The sequence below is a fragment of the Lontra canadensis genome, unplaced genomic scaffold (assembly GCF_010015895.1).
Source record: "Lontra canadensis isolate GAN:19392208 unplaced genomic scaffold, GSC_riverotter_1.0 scaffold91, whole genome shotgun sequence".
NCBI lineage: Eukaryota > Metazoa > Chordata > Mammalia > Carnivora > Mustelidae > Lontra > Lontra canadensis.
The window spans coordinates 3,036,583-3,059,748 of record NW_022631085.1 but is presented as its reverse complement, the minus strand read 5'-3'; the positions used below and the strand labels follow the sequence as shown (position 1 = coordinate 3,059,748).

General features: G+C 47.9%; 1 protein-coding gene across 3 annotated transcripts in view; it reads left to right on the top strand.

Annotated features, from left to right (window-relative positions):
- Positions 1–2,187, top strand: part of LOC116854408 (nodal modulator 1) — a 55,641-nt gene extending 53,454 nt beyond the window's left edge. For 2 of the 3 annotated variants that reach the window (XM_032836222.1, XM_032836221.1), the window contains one exon: positions 1,545–2,187. In XM_032836222.1, the coding sequence (XP_032692113.1) occupies positions 1,545–1,676 (132 nt within the window). In that variant the 3' untranslated portion in view covers positions 1,677–2,187. The remainder of the gene's footprint in view (positions 1–1,544) is intronic. The other variant, XM_032836223.1, reaches the window with a different exon arrangement.
- The last annotated feature ends 20,979 nt before the right edge of the window (positions 2,188–23,166 follow it).

The following is a 23,166-nucleotide window of genomic DNA, read 5'->3' as shown; positions in this document are numbered from 1 at the left end:
TTGAAGAGGCTGTCTTTTTTCCATGGGACATTTTTTCCTGCTTTGCCAAGGATTAGCTGACCATAGAATTGAGGGTCCCTTTCTGCTCTCTATTCTGTTCCTTTGATCTGTGTGTCTGTTTTTGTGCCACACTGTCTTGATGATGACAGCTTTGTCATACAGCTTGAAGTCTGGAATTGTGACGCCTCTAGCTTTTCTTTTTCAGGATTGCTTTGGCTATTCTGAGTCTTTTGTGGTTCCAAACAAATTTTAGGATTGTTTGTCCCAGCTCTGTGAGAAATGCTGCTGGTGTTTTGATAGGGTTTGCATTAAATATGGAGATTACTTTAGGTAGTATAGACATTTTAACAATATTTGTTCTTCCAATCCATGAGCATGGGATGTTTTTCCATTTCTTTGTGTCCTCTTCAATTTCTTTCATAAGAGGTTTTTTTTTTTTTTTTTTTTTAATAAACATATATTTATTTTTTCCCCAGGGGTACAGGTCTGTGAATCTCCAGGTTTACACACTTCACAGCACCCACCATAGCACATACCCTCCCCAATCTTTCATAAGAGTTTTATAGTTTTCAGGATACAGGTCTTTTTTCTCCTTGGTGTTAGGTTTATTCCTAGATATGTTAGGGTTTTTGTTACCATTGTAAATGGAATAAATACCTTGATTTCTCTTTCTGCTACTTCATTATTGGCATATAGAAGGGCCATAGATTTCTGTGCATTAATTTTGTTTCCTTTGACTCTACTGAATTCATGTATCTGTTCTACCAATTTTGTCATGGAGTTGCTCAGGTTTTCTACATAGAATATCATGTCATCTGTGACTAGTGTAACTTCGACTTCTCCTTTGCCAATTTATATGCCTTTTCTTCTTTTTTTGTTGTCCGATCGCTCTGGCTAAGAATTCCAGTACTATGTTGAATAGAAGTGGTGAGAGTGGACATCCCTGTCGTGTTCCTGCCCGTAGAGGAAAAGCTTTCAGTTTTTCCCTAGTGAGGACGATATCAGCTGTGGGTCTTTTATATGTGGCTTTTATGATGTTGAGGTATGGTCCCTCCAGATCTACTTTGTTGAGGGTTTTTATCAAGAAAGGGTGCTGTAGGGCGCCTGGGTGGCTCAGTGGGTTAAGCCGCTGCCTTCGGCTCAGGTCACGATCTCAGGGTCCTGGGATCGAGCCCCGCATCGGGCTCTCTGCTCAGCAGGGAGCCTGCTTCCTCCTCTCTCTCTGCCTGCCTCTCTGCCTGCTTGTGATCTCTCTCTGTCAAATAAATGAATAAAATCTTTAAAAAAAAAAAAAAAGAAAGGGTGCTGTACTTTGTCAAATCCCAGGCCTCCTTTCAAGGCCATTAACCTCTGGTGACATCTTCCTTAATGCTCGGTTGCCCTGTCTCTGCTGACCCTCCCCAATAAAGGTCTCGGCTTTGTTTGGAACCTGGGTGGTGGCCGGACAGAGGGAGGTGCCCTGACGTGTGAGGTTCCAGTGTCCCCCTGGGCAGAAGTGTTCTCCTGGCATCCCCCTCTCTCACTCTCTCTGTCTCTCTTTCTAGCTCATTCCCTTGCTGTTGCAGCTGACAAGTCGACTGCAGGGTGTCCGAGCTCTTGGCCAGACAGCCTCTGACAATAGCGGCCCAGAAGATGCAAAGAGACAAGCCAAGAAACAGAAGACAAGGCGGACGTGAGGAGGAAGAGGGGCAGGTCATCTCAGTCGGGACGGGCCACTGCCAGGGGGCTGCCACCTGCCCTTGGCGTCAAGCGTGCATTCGACCAAGCTCGGCTGGAGCCGTCTGCCCCACGAGGCCGTGGCCCTCACTGCCCGAGCTCTGTCCTCCCCGCCCCCCGCTGTCCAGCCCCCCGGTGCAATGCAATGAATGGACCCTCCTGTCACTCTGCTGAGCACAATTTATTTTCTCAGTTGAAGATAATTTATTATTATTATTTTTTGTCAAAAAGTATTTAAGCTGTGCTAGTGGTGTGAGAATGTATCCCTTAATCTTCAGCATTCAGTTTGCAGGAATTCCAGTGAACTACAGGTTTCGGTCTACTCACGAAGGACCTGTCGGATTCGCCTTGTCCTTTGACTTCCCTCTGCGCCTGCGATCCCTGCTGGAAACCGCACAACCTGTAGCTACTACTAGGAGGGTTTGTGAGGAGGTAAAAATCAATAAAGTCCCCGTTCATGTGTGTTGTAGCGCATCTTGGGTGTGTCTCTTCGGTGACGCTGGCATAAAGCAGGGGTCGTAAACCGTTGCCTTGAGAGGCAGGAAAGTGCTTGGCAAGGGGGAGTGACCCATGGCAGCCGTCTCTGGTTTCAGTGGTAGGAGAAAAGGGGGAGGGAAGGATTTGTGGCAACATGAGGCATGTGCCCACCTTTTCTAAAGGCGCTGGAGCATCGGGGCTCAGCTCACTGGTGCTCTGTTGGAAGGTACGTTCATGTATCTACTGTTCATGTTTTGGGTGAAACTAAAAATTTTAGTGACCAATTCAGTTTATTAAAACACCACACAAACCGAACAAAATGCATCTGTGGGACGGGTGAGGCTTGAAGCTTATGTGTTTGCGTAAGGGATCCACAGGAAGTCCCAGCGTTTACTGAGCACGGTGGCTGACCGGCACTGGGGATACGAAGGTGGCGGGAGTTGGCAACACTCAGGCCCAGACCACGTCTGCTTCATTTCTCAATGTATCCCCAGTGCATGGTGTGGGCTGAGCGTCTGTAAGGAGTGGACCAGCGCACGCAGGCACACACGGATCGGTGGGCACATAGCGCCTGCCTTTGCAGAGCGCACCCATCACCGAGTGGAAGACCTGCTGCTGAGGGCCTCCTGGCGGAGGAAGCTCAAGTGGCCGTGGGGGTCTGGGCCCCAGAGGAGAGGTCTGAGTCCCCCTGAGGGCTTACGGGGCCTTTCTGGACATGCCGTTTAACTCTGGAAGGATGGGGATGGAGAGAGGAGAAGAAGGAGGGTGCAAGGTCTGGTTGGGTGTTGGTCACTGGTGCAGGTCAGCCTGGGGGTTCCCCGGTCTTGGTGGCCACCTTGGTGGTCACCGTGTTTCTAGGTGGTGGCTCCTGGCTGTTTGTCATTTCGTGGTTTTGCTTTTCTTTTTTAGAGAGATAGAGAACATAGCACGTGGAAGGGGGGAGGGACAGAATCTCAAGCTTCATGCTCAAGCATGAAGCCTGACGTGGGGCTCGATCTCCGGCCCCTGAGATCATGATGGGAGCAGAAATCAGGAGTCAGACACTGCCCAAGGAGCCACCAGGCGCCCCTCCTGGGTATGCTCTTTTACTACAGGAAGTCAACTCTCTGAGATCTGGGACAGATGAGCTACATAATCCGATTCTTGGAGTGTTTTCTAACTCTTATTCCAAGTGGACGCCCAGAAACATCCCTTTTAAATGTTAATGGGGCCTTTTATTGACATGGTGTAAAGGTTAAGATTGTGGAAGATAATAGGAAATGTCACTATGTTCCAGCCAGTTCCGGCCGCCGCCGGTAAGTGGCAGTGTTCCCCCACCACTGGTCATGGGTCACCCGGGGTGTGGCCGGCACTTCTAAAGGGCTCTGCTCCTGGTGTGGGGAGAAAGCGGACGCATTTCTCAGGCCACTTGAAAGGTGGGCTTACTCTGCCGCCTGTAATTTTCTCATTTTTGGGCAATCTCTGGACAGAATGCTTCTGATTCCCCCCTGGGAGGTAGACGGGTTAATGGTGTTACAGGATTTTGAATGGGACCGAAGGGTCCCCAAGAGATTTTTTTTTTTCCCCCCTCTGGGAAATCTCTTAAATATTCAAAACGGTGGGTTCTTCACTCCACTGCTTGCCCATTTTTGCTTATGGAAGTGTCCATAAAACTTCATGGAGGACCCCCAAATACCTTCAGGGGAAGTGTCATTCCCAGGTCCTGGCTTCCCTCGGGCTCCTGTGGGTTTCCTTGTTTTAAATGTTACCAAGCCATCCACGTGGATTGTTGGTGGGGGCCGGGGTCTGTGGGTACACATGAGGGCAGAGGGAGGAGGCTGTCCTGTGTTAACTCTTCAGGGTCTCCCTGTGAGGAAAGAAGACTCGTGAGAGTAGGCCGAGGTAAGTGATTGCTGTCCTGGGGGAAGACCACTGGCAGGAAAGACCTGCCTTCCTTGAGTGGCTGCCCTGTGCAGGGCACTGTGCTCGCTGGGCCCCCACATGCGTGGTTCATTGGATCTTCATGATGTCGTGAAGCATGCATGTTTCAGTCCCATTTGACTGGAGGACACTGAGACTCAAGGATCTCACAGCTACTCAGTGGCAGAGCTGGGATTTGAATCCAGGCCCAAGAGTTGTTGCTCCCTGCTACACAAAAGCAACGGTGTGGTTCCATGCTGGGTTGTCTGGGGCTCGTTCAGGGGTTTAGAGAAGGAGCACCATGTGCAGGAGAGACGGACATACCTATGGTAAAGTCAGTAAGGGCCTGGAGACACGTAGTAATGTGTGCAACAGAGGGTCTGGTCATGGAGGGACTGTCAGCATTGTTTCTGGGACCAAAGAACTATACGACTGGATACTTAAATCTAGTTCCTTAATAGGATTTCCCTTTCCTTAAAAGCTGGAGCATCCCGAAGGGAAGAGTTGGTTAGGATCTGGGGGACAAAGTGGTTGCATTCTGTTGAGTCTGAGGCTGAGTATGCACGACAGGTGTGAACCCTGTCTTAGCCACCTGCATTTCCAGCCCCTGGCACGTGGTAGGCACTTGGGATAGGTACCAGCCTCAGGAGCGGCCCCAGGGACCCTATGTGGTCCCTTTCTGTGCTGGATTGGGGCTGGCCTGGTGTGGTTGATGGAATGAGGCAGAAGTAGGGGGTGATATGTGACTTCTCAGGCTTGGTCAGGAAAGGCGTCGTACTTCCCACTTTGGCTCTGGGTGCAGCCAGCCTGCCTCCCTGGTGTGGGGGTCCTCATTCAGTCCTATGGGTAGCAGCCCGTCCTGCCTCCCAGCCACCCGCGTGGGGCACCTTGGAAGTGACCCTCCAGCCTTAGTCAAGCCTTTGGATGGTGCAGCCCCAGGCGACATCTGACTGCGGCCCCGTCAGAGACCCCAGATGAAGTGCTACCCCGCCGAGCTCCTCCCAGATCCTGACCCACAGAATCTGTGAGTACCGTACTCAATCGTATTAGGCCTCTTAGTTTTGGGGTAACTTGTTCTCCACTGTTACATAACCAGAACTCTTCCACAGATGGCCAGTGACTGAGAGACTCCCAGCAAGCTGATGTATTTCTGCTTGTGTGTTAGTCTAAACTCTCTGGGTTACAAGTAATAGAAACCCAACTCCAACTAGCTTAAGCAACATGGGCCGTGTCATTGATCATGTAATTGAGAAATCTGGGCTTTAGGCATGGCTGGATCCAGGGTCTGTCTTAGTCTCCCAGCTCTGCTTCCCTTTCTGTGTTGACCTTGCTCTTTGCTCCATCGAGGCTCTATGGGCAGGACTCGTGATGGGCTCTGAGAGACCACTCTGTAGAAACTGACAGACATTAAAACCAGGCCCCAGGCCATTTGCTCCGTCACTGCTGTCCCTGAGGGAGAGGCAGGGGTAGTCTTTAGGCACACAGGACAACAGTTAACTATGGGTGGAGTCTGGGAAACTGGCCTTTGCTTTTGCCAATTCTGCTAGTCGTGCTTCTATGGAACACAGACACCCAGCAGCGCCAGGCCTTCTCTCATCCCAATTTGTAGGCCCGACAGAAAGGGAACTTCACCTTGAGGCAACACGTGTCAGTCCTGGGGAAGGGGCAAACTACAGAATTGCCGGGACCTGGCAGACCCGAGCCATGCCTGCATTGTGCTGTTGGTAGTCGCGATGACCAGGATGCTATGTTTCCCAGAGAAGTAGGCGGTATTGTGTGAGCAAAACCAAGAGAAGTCAGCTTTACTTTTTTTTTTTTTTTAAATTTTTTTAAAGATTTTATTTATTTATTTGACAGAGAGAGAGGTATCACAAGTAGGCAGAGAGGCAGGCAGAGAGAGGCGGGGAAGCAGGCTCCCGCCAAGCAGAGACCCCAATGCAGGGCTCGATCCCAGGACCCTGAGATGATGACCTGAGCCCAAGGCAGAGGCTTTAACCCACTGGGCCACGCAGGTGCCCCTCAGCTTCACTTTCTTTAAGACTAGATGACAAAGCCTGGTTGAAGTCACCCACGATTTTGAGCTTTATCTCAGGAAAATGACCAAGACCTTATCATGACATAGAGAAGGGAGAAATTAATCCAACCATAGACCTACTGTGTGCTAGGCCAGGAGGCTCCTTTCCAACCTTGGAACTTGGTGGTGTGGGGGAAGGTAGGATGTGACCTGTTCCTCCCCGCTTCTCAGTGGGAGAAGGTGTTTCTGCTTCATGATACAATAGTGGAGTTATGGTTAGATCATGAACATTTTAACGGCACTCCTGCTGTAATGGACACGTGGAGTCATTTAAGATGCCACCTGTTTTCATATCCTTTTGGATGAATGAATTTTTTTTCACTCTTCCACTGTGTAGATGAAAACAGTAGCCTCACTTGCATTTGCTTTTTGGAATTTGAAGATTTTGTAAAACAGGTGAATGCATTAAAACAAGTGGTCCCCAGATCTGTGCAGAATCCAAACCCCCAGAGACTGATGGCCAGCCCTCCCTGTCTAGTCTCTGCAGGGGAGCCACTGGCAAGAAGAAGGAGGCCCACAGCTGCTGCATTTTCACCCTGTGATGACTCTTTGAGCTGAGAGGAAGAGGTGGCCAGCAGCTGCTGAGTGGTCAAAGTTGGGATGGGCCTCTCTTGCCTCCTTTTCCTGGGCTGGGGTGGGCAGAAACAGAACATTTTGCTGCCTACTAAAACTGCTTCTTTCCTTGTACACTTGCAAGAATGCCTCCCCTGAGTGATGACTGATACTCAATTATAGTGGTAAAGATCTGTTCACATATGAAGAAGAGCTCTAAGACTTGGATTGGTTGACTGCGGGGGTCTGTAAACTATAGCCCTGGGGCCAGATCTGGTTGGCCACCTGTGTTTGTAGCTAAAGCATCATGGGAACACAGTCATCCCTGTTCATTTACAGATTGTCTGTGGCTACAGTGGCAGAAGTGAGTAGTTGTGGCAAAGATTGTACGGCCTACAAAGCCTGAAATACCTACTATCTGGCCCTTTCTAGGAAGGGTTTGTTGACGTCTAGTCTAGTGGGTGCTTTGTAAAGTTTGATCTTTAGGGGGAGTCGTTAATTTGTTTAGCATGTATTTACTGAGCATTTAGCCTGTGCCTGGCACTGCTCTGTGTACTGGGGATTTAGGGGTGAGAAAGAGCAACCAGGCCTCAACTCCCCTGAAGCAGAATGCTGATGCAAATGAAATTTCTTGGATAATGATAAGTGTTATTAAAGTGGAACAGGTGGTGTGGTAGAGGGTGACTGGTATCAGGGAGGACCACTGCGAGGAGGTGAGCTTTAAGCTTAGTCCTGATGAAGAAAAGGAATGGGTTATGCCACGATCTGCAGGAAGAGTGGCTCGGGGGGAGGGGCCCGCAACTGCAAAGGCCCTGAAGAGGAAAGGAGCTTCATGAGTTGGAGGAACAGCCAAGAGGCCATGCCCTGGGATAGTGTAAACTTCAGAGGATGGGCAGGGGGAAGGAACTGCCAAAGAAACCAAGAGGAAGTGGCCCCTGCGGTGGGGGGAGTGGTTGGTGCCCTATCCACTCAGTGACGAATGAATGAGTCCTCAGTAATTGATCACTGTAATTGATCACTGGCCGTGATCAATCCACATGGACTCATACAGAGACCACGTCAGCAACTCAGGCCTGTCTTCTCTTTAGGATGAGCCATATGAAACCACCCATTTTATAGGTCAAAAATGGTTGACTAGCCAACCCATCGTACATGTATACGGGAGATTAAACAAATAAATGGATGGTGGATGGCGGGAGGTAGTTTTCTCACTATTGGAAGAGATGGTGACAGATAGGCTACAAAGAGATAGCTAGAATGATCCATGTGGGAATGGAGTTGGAGACACAGGATGAACTCATGTTGCATGTAAACGTATTTATACGTATGTGCATACACATAGGTTAGTTCCCTGCTCTTTCAGCTGAGGGGAGGCTAGAAGGAATGATATCCCAGTAGTAACCAACACCTAGTGCCCAGATCTTCATTCTCTAATAAACACCACTCTCCAATAAAAGGAATGAGGGTTCCTTGGGAAATGTCTAATTCTAGGCCTGGAGTAGGAAATATATAAGATGAGCCAGGAGCATCTTGTAGGGTTAGAAAGTAGGTGCTTTCTGACTTTTTGTGCTTTCCTTTAGCATAAAAGGAAGTGCTAAACAAACCAAAACAAAACTCGGCCTTGATGGGGGTGTCCCCCCAGGGACACAAGAGCCAACTGAATAAGCTCCCAGTGGCCAAAGCTGGAACAGTCTGAACATTGGATTATAATCCAAAGTATAAAAGAAGTACCTGTGATTCCGGATTGATATAAATAAATGATTGAAGAAGTAAATAAATGGTGGAGAAGAGACAAATCTGTCTTGTAACCTAACTTTATGTATTCATGTTTTACGAATGTATGTACATCCTCCAAGAGGTGGAGGATAACCCCCACTCCTCAAGTGTTGACTTCTCATAATGGCTTCCTTTCAAAGGGGACTGTGTGAAAAAGGGGGACAAAGAATAACTTTGGAGTGAAGAAAACTGACACAACCTCAGCCAAGTGGTCAAGGTCAAGGTCAAAAGCAGTAAGTCATCTTGAGAGTGTACACCCTTGATACGAAATAATGTCAATGAGACTTCCTTTGGGATCTTTCTCCTCAAAACACACAAGTCTCATCTAATGAGAAAAATGTCAGACACATCCCAATCAAGAGACATTCTAACAAAACACCTGGCCAGTATTCCCCAAAAGTATCAAGGTCATCAACATGGTATCCTGGCATAGAAAAGTAAAGGATATTAGATAAAAACTAAGAAAGTCTGAATTAATATGGACTTTAGTTAATAATAATAATGCATTAATATGTGGGGCACATGGGAATTCTGTGAGCTATCTTCACCATTTTCCTGAAACCACCGTAAAGTGAAAAGTTTAAACATCCATTAAAAAAAAACTTGAGCTCTCAGACTTCGTACCATCTTCTTGGAAACCTCCACACCATGAGAGCCAAGTAGAGAAAGAAGCAAATGCACAGGCTAAATTGAAAAAGAAGAAAGAGAAGGCAGAGGTCCAAAAAAAGTGCTAGCTCGTGCTACAGAAGCAGAAATAAGGAAAGCCAGGGGCAGGGACACTGGTGCAAATTGTTGGACTGCATGTTTACTTTCTAGAACTTGATTCAGTGGATCAACAATATCCATCTCCATCTGAAGGCAATGACCACCGTAAGCTCCATGCCCAGCATGGAGCCCAACGTAGGGCTTGACCCTGAGGTCAAGACCTGAACTGAGATCTAGAGTCAGACGCTTAACTGACTGAGCCATCCAGGCGCCCTGCAACGATCACCTTTGACACACCTACCTTGGCTCATACCAAAACAGTCCCTTTTGGTCCTTTGCCTTGGACCTGTGACTTCTGTTTCATTTGTGGCTGAATGTAACATATGTAGAATAAGTCATCTCTTCCACCATCTTAGATGAAGAAAAAAAAAGGTTGAACACCAGCAGTGTCATATGCTCAAGCTAGTACTTGTGTTACCTGCTTTAGTTTGTGAGCATGGATTTATATCATGCCATCTAAGCTCTGTCACCTGACCCTCCCATTGCCAATGGCCCTGAGGTAAGAGACAAAAAACCCAAGTCAAGAAATGGCACAGTATGCCGACTGCACGCACTGGTGTACCTGAAAATGCCAAGGAGAAGATAGGCAGCAGTCAGCAAGCTATAGCCTGAGGGTCAAATCCATTTGGCCACCCTTCTGTCAATAAAGTTTTATTGGAACACAGCCATGGTCATTCACTTCTGTATTGTCCGTGGCTACTTCTAAGTGACAACTGCACAACTGAGTCATTGCAACAAAGATGGCCCACAAAATATTTACTATCTGTCTGGTCCTGCAGGGGGACCCAGGTTCTGTCATCATCCCTAAGCAGGAAGGGTGAGGAATCCCCATCTCGGGACAAGTCAGTCTTTTAACAACTGAGCACACAGCTGGGCAAAGCCTGAGTTTCTTTGGGACTGCAATGGATCATTAATATTGAATGTTTACAACCTACTTGCTCCAGATGATTCAATTTAATTTCTCCTGTCTGTCGTAACAGAGCTCCCACTTTCAGGGGTCAGGGCTGTATGTCTTCATCAGCTTTCTGAGGCTTTGGAGCATATTGATTCTGCGAAATGTACATTTCTCTGAAAAGAACGTCTCTTGACATGACAGGAGATCACACATTGCTTGTTTCCTGTCCCTTCCATTCCCCTCTGAACATAATAAAATCATGATCCCAGCATCACTGAGGGACCCTCATGTCTCTTGGAAGCTGGGCTCTTTTTGCTAGCTTTCTTTTTAAATCTCCTTCAAGCCAGTGAGGCGGGGTAGAAATTTTTACTGGCTTTGGAGCCAGCCAGATGCAAGTGCAAGTCTTGTATCTGTTATTTCCTGGGCTGTTTGATTTTGGCTGAGCTGCCTCCTGTCCCTGGGTCTTAGGCAGTGCTGTAGTAAAATGGGGATGATGGTTGCAGTACAGGGAGCTTCTGAGGATTTGGTCAAGTGATGCTCCCAGAGCAACCGCGATGGGGCTTGCTGCCTGGAATCATCCCTTTGCAGAGGGCTGATGTTCGGCTGGTATCCACTGGTGTAGCTGTGGCCGTGTTTTACATCCAGCCATTGGGGTTGATTTGTCCATGCCCATGCCATGACAGATGTTCAATATTTGAGAAGTCATCCCCGGGTAGACACAAATTCTCCTCTTCCTTTCACAGTGTCAGACAGTTTCACTGGTCTACACGAGCGCAGACACGAGTTGGAGCCCTACCCAGCTCCCCTTTACCTGGCCACCTTTCCCTTCCTGCTGTGAGTGCCGGCTGCTGTGAGCTCACAGCTGTCCCCTGCTCCAGAGAACAGTCCTCTCCAGATGGCAACCGCCCCGGAGGGGATGCCATGCTCCAGGGACTAACTGGTACAGCAACAGGGGTTGCTGCCCCTGCCTCATGGAAGCGCAGTCTGGGATCAAGGGCTCCTAACGGAATCATACCAAGGCTAGGCCTTACGGAGTACATTTTCCCTTGGTTCTGTCCCCTTCTTTTTCTTGGGCTCTTCACATCCCTTCTTTTGAAAGCCCCCGCTTAAAAACCCACATCTGCCCAAGTCCATTTGCACCTCTGCTTCTAGGAGATCTGGCTCAAGGCCATCAGTGTCTTGTGGTTACAGACCTAGATCTTTCTGGCACAAGAGTGGTCCATCCCTGGGGGTCTTAGCGAGGAAGGTTCTGAAGGGTCATCTGCATGGAGCTGGTTTGGTGGGGTCTGCAGGGAGGCAGGGACCCTGTGGGAGATGTGACTCAAGGGTTTTGTCAAATATCTTTGTCCCTTGACACATGCAAGAAAAAGTCTGGGATCAGACTCCAGGGCTCCCTGCACACCATGCCATGGCCCTGTTGTCTGTTGTGCTATCAGAAGGCACTGAGTTTGTAAGGTGTGTTTCTGTATGTGTGATATGTGAGCTCAACTGCTTGTGTGTCCATGCATTTATGTGTGGGGCTGTGTGTGTGTGTGTGTGTCCACGTGAGTCCCGCTTCTGGCCTGGTGCATCTGCCTGGGCTGGCCCAGGCTGCTCTAGGACCCTCAGGTGGGGGCTGGCAAACGAGGAGGGCACTGGGATGCCTTGTTCATCGGGACTCTTGACCGTCCCCACCATATTGGGCCTCTTGGGCACCACTTGGCCTCTGCTGGCTTTGAGGGCCTGCCAGGGATGCCATCTGGTCTGGAAAATGTTCTCAGCCTGGACACAGCCCACTGACCACTACCTGCTGGTCTGTGACTTTTCCATCCAGGAAAACAGCACAGCCTGACCTGAGTGAGCATTGAGAGGGGACCACGTCTTGGGACAGGCTGCCTTGGGGTCACCCTGTTTTCTGGACCTGGGGCTGCCACTAATGTGCAAAGGAGACTGGATCAGTTACTGGCCACTGGCTCCATCCTAAGCCTGACTTGGGGAGAGCTAGCCTCTCTCTGGGTTTGCCCAGTCTGGACCACCTCAGCCCAGGGGACGGTTTGGGGGAAGACATGAATGTTTGGAGTGGTGTGGTATTAATCAGCACTCATGTTTGCAAGCGTTAGAGACCCAGCTCGACCTAGTTTAGGCAAATGTCTCCAAAATCCAAGGAAGGGCAGGATGTAGCTGTGCTTCTGGATGGAACCCTTGGAACCAACAACTGAGCGCCTTCACTATCTTAAGCACAGGACTAAGGAGTTTACCGTCCTTCCCTCTTTTGATTCTCACACTGATGAGGGAACTGAGTTTCAGAGCAGGTACGTGACCTCACAAGAGCACACAAATCATCCAAAGTGGTGTCACTGACCCCAAAGCCAGAGCCATTAGCTATAAAGCATTGTATCCAGGTGTTAGTTAGGGTTGGCTAAATTGCTATAACAAACAGACCCCAAACCGAATGGTGCACACACAACAGAAGTTTCTTTCTGATGTGTATTACAGTTCAGGATCATCCCAGGTGAACAGGGAGGGCTTGGTCTGTGTTACACACGTTGTTTGGGGCAGAAGCACAGAGCATATGTGCCATCTCCAACATGTGGCTTCTCAGGTCACCCTGGAATTTTATAGACCAGAACAGGAAGTGGTACATCAGTTCCATTCCCGTTCCACTGACTTGAGCTCAGCTCCCTGGGTGCAAGGGCTGCTGGGAAATCTAATGAGCTGCGTGCCCGCAAGAAAGGGAAGGACCAATGCTGATGGGCGGCCCGCAGTCTCCGCCGCACATAGTTAGGTATTACCATAATTTCTTGCTCTCTTCTAGTCCTTGTTCATAAGTAGTTTTCGTACTCAGAGCCGTAACATATATTCTAGTTTTATTTCTTTCATTTATCATAATCCTTTTTCCGTGTGGCTCCACCGAGTTTCCTAATGATGATGGTTATGGGCTGTGTACACTGATGGTTGGACAGTTAATTTGTTCCAGGTTTTTTCAGATAATAAAACAGTAAACACCTTTACGCAAAAAAACTTTGGTACTGTTGAATTATTTCTTTAATTTCTCAGGAGTGGGAATACCAAGTTGAATGAGTGAGCCTTTTTATGGCTTTTGATGCTGATTACCTTATTGCTTTCCAAAGGGCTCATGACCATCTATGATGATACTCGTGGTATTGCCAGCATTGGGGGCAATAGGTTTTTTTCTCATTTAGTTGTTGTGAAATGGTTCTTCAGTTTATTATGATAGCCTTTCCCAGGTCTCAACTATTGGGTAGGAAGTGTTTGTGTGTGTGTATTTAGCCTAAGTCATACCTGCTGTACTTTAAACACTTTGTTTTGTCTTTGGGAGTGACAAGACCATTTAATCGGTGAACAAGAACTTAGGGAGTACCTGTAATGTGCCAGGCAGTTGTCTACGCCCTGGGCATATGGTGAATAAAAAAAGACAAAGACCTCACCCTTGTGGAGCTTTATATTCTAGTGGGAAGGTCGACATTGGTCAAGTAACACACAGATAAATGAAACCACTTCTGTTAGTGAGACGTGCCAGGAGGAAGACAGGACTGGGTAATGGGATGATGACTGGGGCTATTCTAGATTGAGGCCGGTATTCAGAGAAGGCCTTTCTGAGAAGGTGGCATTCGACCTGAGCCCTGTGTGATGAGAAGGAGCCAGCCATCTAAAGAGCAGAGGGAAGAACTTTCCAGACTGAGAGGAGAGCACATGCAGAGGCCCCAAGGTAGGAATAAGAAGCGGGAGGTGGTCAAGAAATAGCAGTTAGGACAGCCTGATGGGCACGAGTGAGGAGAGATAAGACCAGTGACCTCAACAGGAAGGAGATCACCTATGAGTCTGCAGATGGGATAGAGACCCGAGATTTGTCTAATGGCCCCTGGAAACCACTGAAGGATCGTGAGTGGGGGAGGAAAATGATCTGATTGCCGTTTCAGAAGGATGACTGTGGGGAGAAAGGACTGCCAGGCAGAGATTGGAAAACTTTTCCTACGAAAGGCCAGGACACATACTCTCTAGGCCTCATGGCCCACGTCTGGTCTCTCTGGAAACTACTCAGCTCTGCCATTGTGGTGGGAAGACAGACCTGGACGGCACATATATGAATGGATATGGTTTCATTCCAAAACAAAAATGTATTTACATTTACACAGGTGGCTGGCCAGATTTGACCCAAGGGCCATCACTAGCTGATCTCTGATGCAGGGGATTAAGAGCCCAGGCAGGGAGACCAGCCAGGAGGTCACTGGATTAAACCAGAGGAGACATGATGGCAGCTTGGACCAGTGTGGTGGACATGGAAATGCAGAGAAGCAAATGGACACAGGATGTGCTGTGGAGGTTAAGTTGACATGAGTTGACATGGCTCTGCCTGGGGGACCCTTCTGTTCTTCATAGATGACTCTGGAGAAAGGTCAGGGAAGTATGGCAAGTTTTAACATTACAGTCTTTAGAAGGGGGGCTAATCAAGTGCTTGAAATGGCGTCACTCCAGCCCCGAACCCCAGTAACTTGTCTGAGTCAAGCTAAGGGGTGATGAAGCCAGGATTTGACCTTAGTCACAAGCCACGATGCTCTACCATCTCCCGGCTGTGGTGAGAACTCTCACCCTGCCTGACCTATCCCTGATGCTTGGGGCTCTCTCCAGGCTGTCTGCCAGCAGGGGTGCTGCCTCTGTATGACTTGGGGGCCACACAGCGCTAAGCCCCACTGCTTCCTGGTGGTGCTTCCTGGTGAGCCTCAGTTTCCTTAACTGCAAACCAGGGTCAGCTGAGAGTCCCACCTCTGGTGTTATCAGGAGAACTGGGTGAGCATCCAGCCCTGGGGCTCACTCACAAAAGGGCAGGTGGCCTTGGATACTCAAAAGTCTTCTGTTGCTGTTCCCTTCAAAGATGTCACTCCTCCCAAGCCCATAGCTTCACCTTGCTGTCTTATACTTTAAAGGGGCTTTCTGTGACTTTTGAACATCTCTGTTCCATCTGATCCATTGGCTGTCCGTTTTTCCTGATAACTCGGTTGCTTTATTTCCCAGTCTTGATTGAGGGTAGAGGAGTCTTCCTCTTTCCCGAGGGTTCGAGTGGTCCCAGAGCAGAGCCTGGTCTTTTGTCCAACACAGGATGCCTGTCCCCCAGCACACTGCCAGGCGCACAGGGGCTGAATGTGAGATCCTCCATTCACTGCGAACTCCCCAAGGAAAGCCCTCATGAGCTCAGTGACCGTTGTATTCTCTCCCCCTTCCAGTGCCTGGTCCTGTGCCTGGTGCACAGTAGGGGCTGAGTGAATGTCTGCGGAAGTGTTTGAACCACATTCACATTAATACTTAGGAGACGCTTGTTTGCCTGCAGCTTGGGATCTTTGCTTTTTCTTTTCCGTGCCCTGGGGCATTGGGGCATGGTGTGGGCTAGGGCTCTGGGGCTCCCCGAGGTAGCTGGCCAGTGAGGCTCCTGGCGCCTGTTCCAGTCAGTGCTGTCAAGGTGCAGGGGGAATGCTACATCAGCACCATCTGGGAGCCGAAGAGAAATGCAGACTCTCGGGACCTGCCCCGGACCTACCGAGTGGGGCTCTCTGGGGGAGAGGCCCGGGAAGCTTTCTGGTGATTCTCATGCACAGGCACATCAGAGCACTGCCTTCATTTCTCAGCCTGGGGGAAGTCACGGAGCCCTGTCGGAGAGAGAACCCTGTGTGTGATGCTTCATTGGTCTGACCCAGGCCAGCATTTATCATGTAATAGTCTCCCTTTTGGTGAGTGGCTTTGACAAAAGGAGCCATTGCTTAAGTTGGTCAGGGACCAGGCACTTCATCTGCTGGATGTGTCCGATCCAGCGGCTTGCTCATTCTTCAAGTGCTTTCCTCCAGCACCGAGTCCATCAATTGGCTTGGACACAGTGAAATGACTTTGCCTTAACAGGCAGTTGCCTGCCTGAATCCCCCGTGAGAGGGTCTGGTGGTGTGGGACTCTTTGTAGCTGATCCTTTGCGGAGGAGTGGTGAGCTCCCCGTCACAGGAGATGTGCAAGGAGATGTTGGACGGTCACTGAGATGGGATACTATCAGGAAGAGCCTAGCATTCAATCTGGGGTCAGACTGGACGATTCAGAAAGTCCCTCTCTGTATTAATATAATTATAAAAATAATACATAAATATATTATTATAAATAATATATATTATATAATATATAAATGTAATATAAAAAGCACCAGCTTTTCCTTTCCCTTCCCCAGTGCTTGTTCATCACCACCATCTATGCCCAGCCTCAGGCTAAAAGGGAATAAGGATTCCACTATGGGAGAATGTAAAGAACACGGATTTGGGGGTCATACCCTACTGTGTTGAAGGATTCCCAGTGTCCTCTCAGTAGCTGCGGGACTCAGGCATGTGTAGCAGGCACCCCTCTTGCCCTACCCACATCCCTCTGGCTTCTCTGTGTGCTGGATTAGATGAGTACCGGCTCCCAAGAGTCAACTGGCAAATTTTCAGGAATTTTGCAAACATTTTCAGGAACATTGCAAGCCAACAGACATCACTTTGGTAGTTTATCAAGATATCATTGACATATGACATCATATAAGTTTAAGGTATCCAGTGTGTTGATGTGATACTTATATATCGCACAAAATCATTAATACCATATCATTAGGTAACACCTTCACCGTGATGTCCCATAATTACCAGTTCTTTTCTGTGGTGAGAACATGTAAGATCTACTCTCTTAGCAACTTTAAAGTATAGAATACTGTATTATTATTTTTTAAGATTTATTTATTTATTTTAGTGATGGGGGTGAGGGGCAGAGCAAGAGGGAGAGGGAGAATCCTCAAGCAGACCCCTCACCGAACCTGGAGCCCAACCTTGGGCTCGATCCCAGGCCTCTGAGATCATGAGCTGAGCTGAAATCAAGATGGCTGCTAACTGACTAAGCCACCCAGGCGCCCCTACAGTATTATTAACTATAATCACCATGCTGTATATTAGATTCCCAGAACATATTGTCTTATAACTGGAAGTTTGTACCCTATGCCAGCAGCTCCCTATTTCCTCTACCCCTTACAGCACCTGGTAACCATGATAATATTATATCTAATAGTATATGATTATATTTAATATTTATAATCTACTAATCAATGCTATTATTATACCTAATAAATAACAGTAGTATATCTACGAGTAATAGTAATAATTAAAGTAGTAATCATAATCATTAAAGATTCTAGGGGTGCCTGGGTGGCTCAGTTGGTTAAGCGCCTGAATCGATCTCAGCTCAGATTTGGATCTCAGGGTCATGAGTTCAAACCCCATGTTGGACCCCACAGTGGATGTGCAGCTTACTTAAAAAATAAAAATAAAAAAGATTCTTCAGTATCCTACGGGTAAATTGGGCTTCTACCACTTGGAACAAAAAGCACTGAGAGACTCTTCAAAGACGAGAAAGTCCTTCAAAAGAAGTTAGTGGGGCTGATACTGGAACCACTGTAATATTATTATTGTCTAATAATAGAAATAACAGTAGCGTATTATTTCACCTACTAATAATTTAATATACTACTAATAATATTATGTCAAATAATAACAATTTATATCTAATAGTAACAGTAACTATTAAAGTAAGAGTAATAATTACAGATTCTTCAGTATCCTACCGATGAGTCGGGCTTTTATCACTCGCAACACAAAAAACCATCCAGAGATTCTTGAAAGATCAAAGAGTCCTTCAGGAGGGGTTGGTGGGCTGAGGGTGGAGCCAACTTGATCACTCATTGGTTGCAGAGCCTGACAGTCAAATACGCTCCACCAATGACACGAGGGCTGACGTCTTCCTCCGGACAGGAAATGAGTGTCGGGCACTAGGCCCTCGGAAAGAGGAAGAGGCGGGGTTTGCTTGAGCTGTGGGCGGGAGATGAGGTGGCTTCTTAGGGCTTGAGAAGGTGGTGGTTGCTCCGAGGGTAAGCTGTGGGGGTTCCAAACCTGGGCACTTCCCACAGTGAAATTCGAAAGTGGCCCCTGAAGGCAAGGGAGAGGCCGAAGGAAGAGGCAGGCCACTCCAGAAGGGTAGGCGGCGGTTTTAAAAGGCGAGGGAACTTACTGAGGAGGCTTGGACGGGGTGCCCACAAGACGAGTAGATTGGCACCTGCTGGCCAGCCCCTGCAGGGTTTTATAGAGACCCCAGTGGGGTTCGGTCACATGTGCGCTCCACGTGGTATCAACACCACGATACTCTCTCAAGCCTGCATCCTCAAAAAGGGCAGGACGGGGGAGGGGTGAGCAGCCTGCCATTGTCCCCGCCGCCGGACTCACCTTATGAATGACCTCGAGCAATAGGCTACAGCCAGAGGTTGAGAAGCGAGCCCACTGCAGGGCTGAGGTGGCCAGATGAAGAGAAGAGGGTGACGGGCGCTGAAGATTGCACTCCTGGACTCTTTCATCCGTATCCCTCTACTCCCATTTGCTTTTTTTTAAAATACCCCCTCCTGGCTGGAAGCATCTGCTCCTGGTTTAACACCTGGAGTCGTCAGGAGCCACCACATGGCACCACCGGGGAGGTAGAGCAGAGTGAAAAGATTAGAAGCCAGCCCCATGGTATTGTTTGGGCTCTTGAATCCTGCTGTACCGGAACTTAGCTCTACCCCTGAACTCTTGAAGATATGAGATGATGAAATTCATCTTCGCTTAACTGATTCCAGTTGCGTTTCTGTTGCTTTGCAATGGAAAGAGACCTGGCCTCTACCACCTCCAAAATGAGAGGCAAGATTTAAGCCAGCTGTATTTAAGCTTTTGAGATAATCAGTTTGAAGCTTAGAAGGAACAGAAAACCCCGGGCTGCAGACTCTGAGCACACCTACTGGACAATTACGCTGAACCAAGGGAGAGTGTGGACTGCCAAGCTGCCGTCAGCAACCTGAATCCAGAGGCAGGACTGGGCCAGGTGGGACGGTGTACCACAGACTGACAATTAGGAAAGGCAGCGACATAAATCAAGGCTGGGGGACTGGTATCTGTGTTTCCTTGGAGGAGGAAGCACAGCACCTGATGCATGAGAAGGGATTAACTTGAGTTGAGGGACCCTGATTGTTCAGCAGTGCTTCATTTTATGCGGTGAGGTTCTTGTTGAAAAGATGGTGGAAAAGAGAAGTTAAGAAAACTAGGTTTTTATTTCCCCATTGGTTTCTGTGCATGCAACAGTTTCATTTGTTGAGCCGGTGTAATGTGCTAGACACTCTCCTTTGTTTGTCTCATATGGGGTATTCACTCCTCCCAGCCAGGGCTGCACTATACAGCTGTCTTTGTTGGGTACTGCACAACTCCAGGGGGAGCGATTTGCAGCATAGTCTTTAGCACCCCTTGAAATTGTGCAGTGTACAACTTTTGCTGCAATATGGGCTAGTCCCATTTTCAACCAACTCCAAGTTAGGTGATTTATATTCCTTAATTTTTTTTTTTTTTAAAGTAGGTGAGGGAATAGACCCAGGGTAAGCGACTTGCCCAAGAAAACATAGCTAGTGGGTGGGAGAATTCCAACTCAAACTCTTGTTAACTCACTTTCCATTTTATTCTTTAGCTGTTTGTCCGTTAAAATATTGTCTAGGATAAGTTCATTTGCATCTGTATCCCAGACTTAGAATGTGGACGAGTGGTCTCATTCGTCTTGACTCCCCCAGCTCTTAGCACAGCACAGTATCCAGTGGGCATTTAGCAGGTGTTTGTTGAATAGAATTGGCAATGGACGGAGTGGCAGGGCTCCATGGAAAAAACTACATCCAGGAGGCTAGACAGAGGGAAAAGGATTTAGAGAGGAATGGGTGTTTTCTGGCTCCTAGTAGAAATAAATCCAGCAATATACTTTGAACTTGTTGATGAAAAGGCTGATTTCTGCAGACATCACCAAACCTTGAGAACTTCCTGGGAGCCAGCCAGCCTCTTGATGGAGCACACAGTCGGGCCTGTCTAGCTACTTGGTGGAGACTTGTTTATCACCGTGGTGTATCCTTCGTTGTCCCTAAAACACAGTAGGAACCCAACAGCGTGTGTGGAATGGGATTCCAAAAATCCTGTATTTGTGGGGAAATATTTCTTTGAGATGCTTAGCTGGGGCAAGATAGGGTCTGGGGACTGCAATTTAACCTGAAGGTAGAAAAACCCGTTTGTAAGACACTAGAGAGATTTGCTGTTTCTTTCTGGAATTGGCCTTCCTATGTTTGATCTGTACACTGTTCTAAGTAAATTTGAATTAAAAGTAAACATTTACATGTTAGAAGAGTTTACATTAAAAATCCTGATTTTGAGCTCCTCTTAAAAATGTGACTGTGGGGCTCCTGGGTGGCTCAGTGGGTTAAGCCGCTGCCTTTGGCTCAGGTCATGATCTCAGGGTCCTGGGATCGAGTCCCGCATCGGGTTCTCTGCTCAGCAGGGAGCCTGCTTCCCTCTCTCTCTGCCTGCCTCTCTGCCTGCTTGTGATCTCTCTCGGTCAAATAAATAAATAAATAAATCTTTTAAAAAAAAAAAAAAGAGACTGTGAAAAGACGCCTGGGTGGCTCAGTGGGTTAGGCCTCTGCCTTCTGCCCGGGTCTGATCTCAGGGTCCTGGGATTGAGCCCCACATCGGGCTCTCTGCTCAGCAGGGAGCCTGCTTCCCCCTCCTCTCTCTGCCTACATGTGATCTCTCTCTCTCTGTCAAATAAATAATAATTAAAAAAATGAGATTGTGAAAAGAAAATATCAGACTGTAGGCCCACATTCCTGTAGGGCAATAATCAGCTGGAGGTGAGAAGCAGCTGCCCCCTTCGAACAGTGCATGTGCTCTTCAGTTCACCACTGCTCCTTATTATGTTAGGCCCAGATGGCTTCCCTCATTTCTGGTAGTGACTAGTCCAAACTTCTTCGGAGTTTGGGAATTTTATTTCAGAGCCTAGACTTAAAGATCAGGCATTCCTGGTGTTTTTTGTTTTTGTTTTTGTTTTTTTTTAACCTAAAGAGGGAGTCACAAAGATTGAGTAGTTCGTCATTCCTTTTTGGAGAGGAGGAAACTGAGTCGAAGTAGAGGTTAAATCACTTGTATGAGGTCAAATGGCAGGACAGTGCTGGTCCTAGAGAGTCGGGTGTCTTTTTCCTTATAGACTACGAGAACAGCTTCTACTGCCTTTTTTTTTTTTTTTTTTGACTTGGCCTCCAGAGAACTCAGATCTGCATTTTTAGATCTAGTAACTGACCTCCTGACCTATAAATCTTTTTTCTACCTTCCATCCTGTTCTCTTCCTGCCTTTACCTCTTATTCTAAGTTATTTTTCCCCAAGTCCTGATTTAAAATTTATGTTTAATAATTTTGTTATTCATATTCTTGGAGTCTACTGTGAGTTCTCTGTGGGTAGTGAATGAATAAATAAAATAATGAATTTTAAAATTCCAAGAAGGGCCTGGGGTTACACCAAACTTCATGCTGGATGATTGTCATAGACTTCGGCTGGGGCTCTCTCCTAACCATTTGCCAGTCCTCCTTCCCTCCCTCCCTCCCTTCCTTCCTTCTCTAGCATTTTGCCCACAGTACATTTTGCTTTCCTGGCATTGATGTGGCCAAGCTGATAGCTTCAGCCTTATGGCTGTGAGGGATTGTCCTGGTGTCAGGAGGGGGTTGGCAGCCTCCGTCCTCAGCCCCTGAGGTGGAGGTGGAATGGGGGCAGCTTTACTGCCTGCCTGGCATCTGGGTCTTGGTTGGAGAAGGAATTCTAAGCTCTGCTGACTTCAGTTCTTTCTCCTGCAGTTGCATTGATGTGGCCATTCCTGCAGAGATCTAGAGAGAAAATTCCCAGCCGGGAGTTTCTGGCTTGTTTGATTTTGAGCTTGTTGCTCATATCCCCTTCTCCATCTCATCCTCCTGCCCCCTGGTCTGTGGACACTCTTTAAAGGAACAGTGGCAAGGCAAAATCAAATCCAAAAATTCAAAGCAGAGGGGGCATTTTAATTTATTTTGTCCGTTCCAGGGGAGGAATGGGAGCTCACTTTTTTTGAGCTCTTACTCTGTACCAGCCACCTTGCTATGTGCTTAGCTTGAGTGCCTGCTACGCTTTTATTTTAGAATAAGTTAGAAGTCGCTTAGCAGACACTGCATGTTGTGATCCTGGCTGACTTCTATAGCCATGTCTCCCTAGCTGCCTCCAGCCAGAGTGGCCTCACTGTACCTGCTGGGCCATGTCCAGTCCTCCCCAGCCTGTCCGCGTTCACACGTGCTGTTGCTCTCTGTACCGGGAAGGCTTATCCCTTCTGATCTTTGCCTGGTTGCCTCCTTCACACTCCAGATCTTGGCTGAAATATCCTCTGAGGCCTTCTCTGATGCTGAACTAGATGATTATCTCACAGAAGCCTCCTTCTTCCTTCACAGCACTCTTCAACACTTTCAAACTTTTTATACGTGATTTTTTATAAATGTGTTCCTTTTTTTTATTATGCCCTAAGTCTGTTTCTTCTGTTGTATTAGCAGTGTCATGGAGATGGCATCACGTGTGTCCTGTGGCCTGCTGTATGCCCAAGAGCCTGACATATAGTAGGTGCTCATTAAAAATTTGCTGAGTGAAGGGACATTCGGTCCCATGAATTGAATGTTATTATTGTTGTAATTATTATTAATAGCTACTGCTTATCGGGCACTGACTATGTGCCAGGTGCCATGCTGATGTTTTAGGTTCAGCATCTCATGCAGTTCTCTTCGTGATCCTAGTGGGGTGGATCACGTTATCCCCATTTCTCAGAAGAGGAAACTGAGGTTCAGGTCTTTTTCTCAAAGCCACCCAGCTAGTTAGTATAGAGCTGGATTTGAACTCATGTTTTCCAAAGCTGTGATCCCTTCACTCCGCCTCTTTCTTTGCAGTGGAGGAGTCCTCTCCTGCCAGTACTTAGGTCTGACATTCAGTGAGGCATGTGAGTCCTATGGGGATGAAGGGATGGGCTTGCCAGGTGGGAAGACCCTTTAGGCATCAGCTAGGCTGAAAGGCCAAGGAGGAGGTGGGATAAAGGATCCTGTTCCACATAGCTGGGTGGGCTGGACGA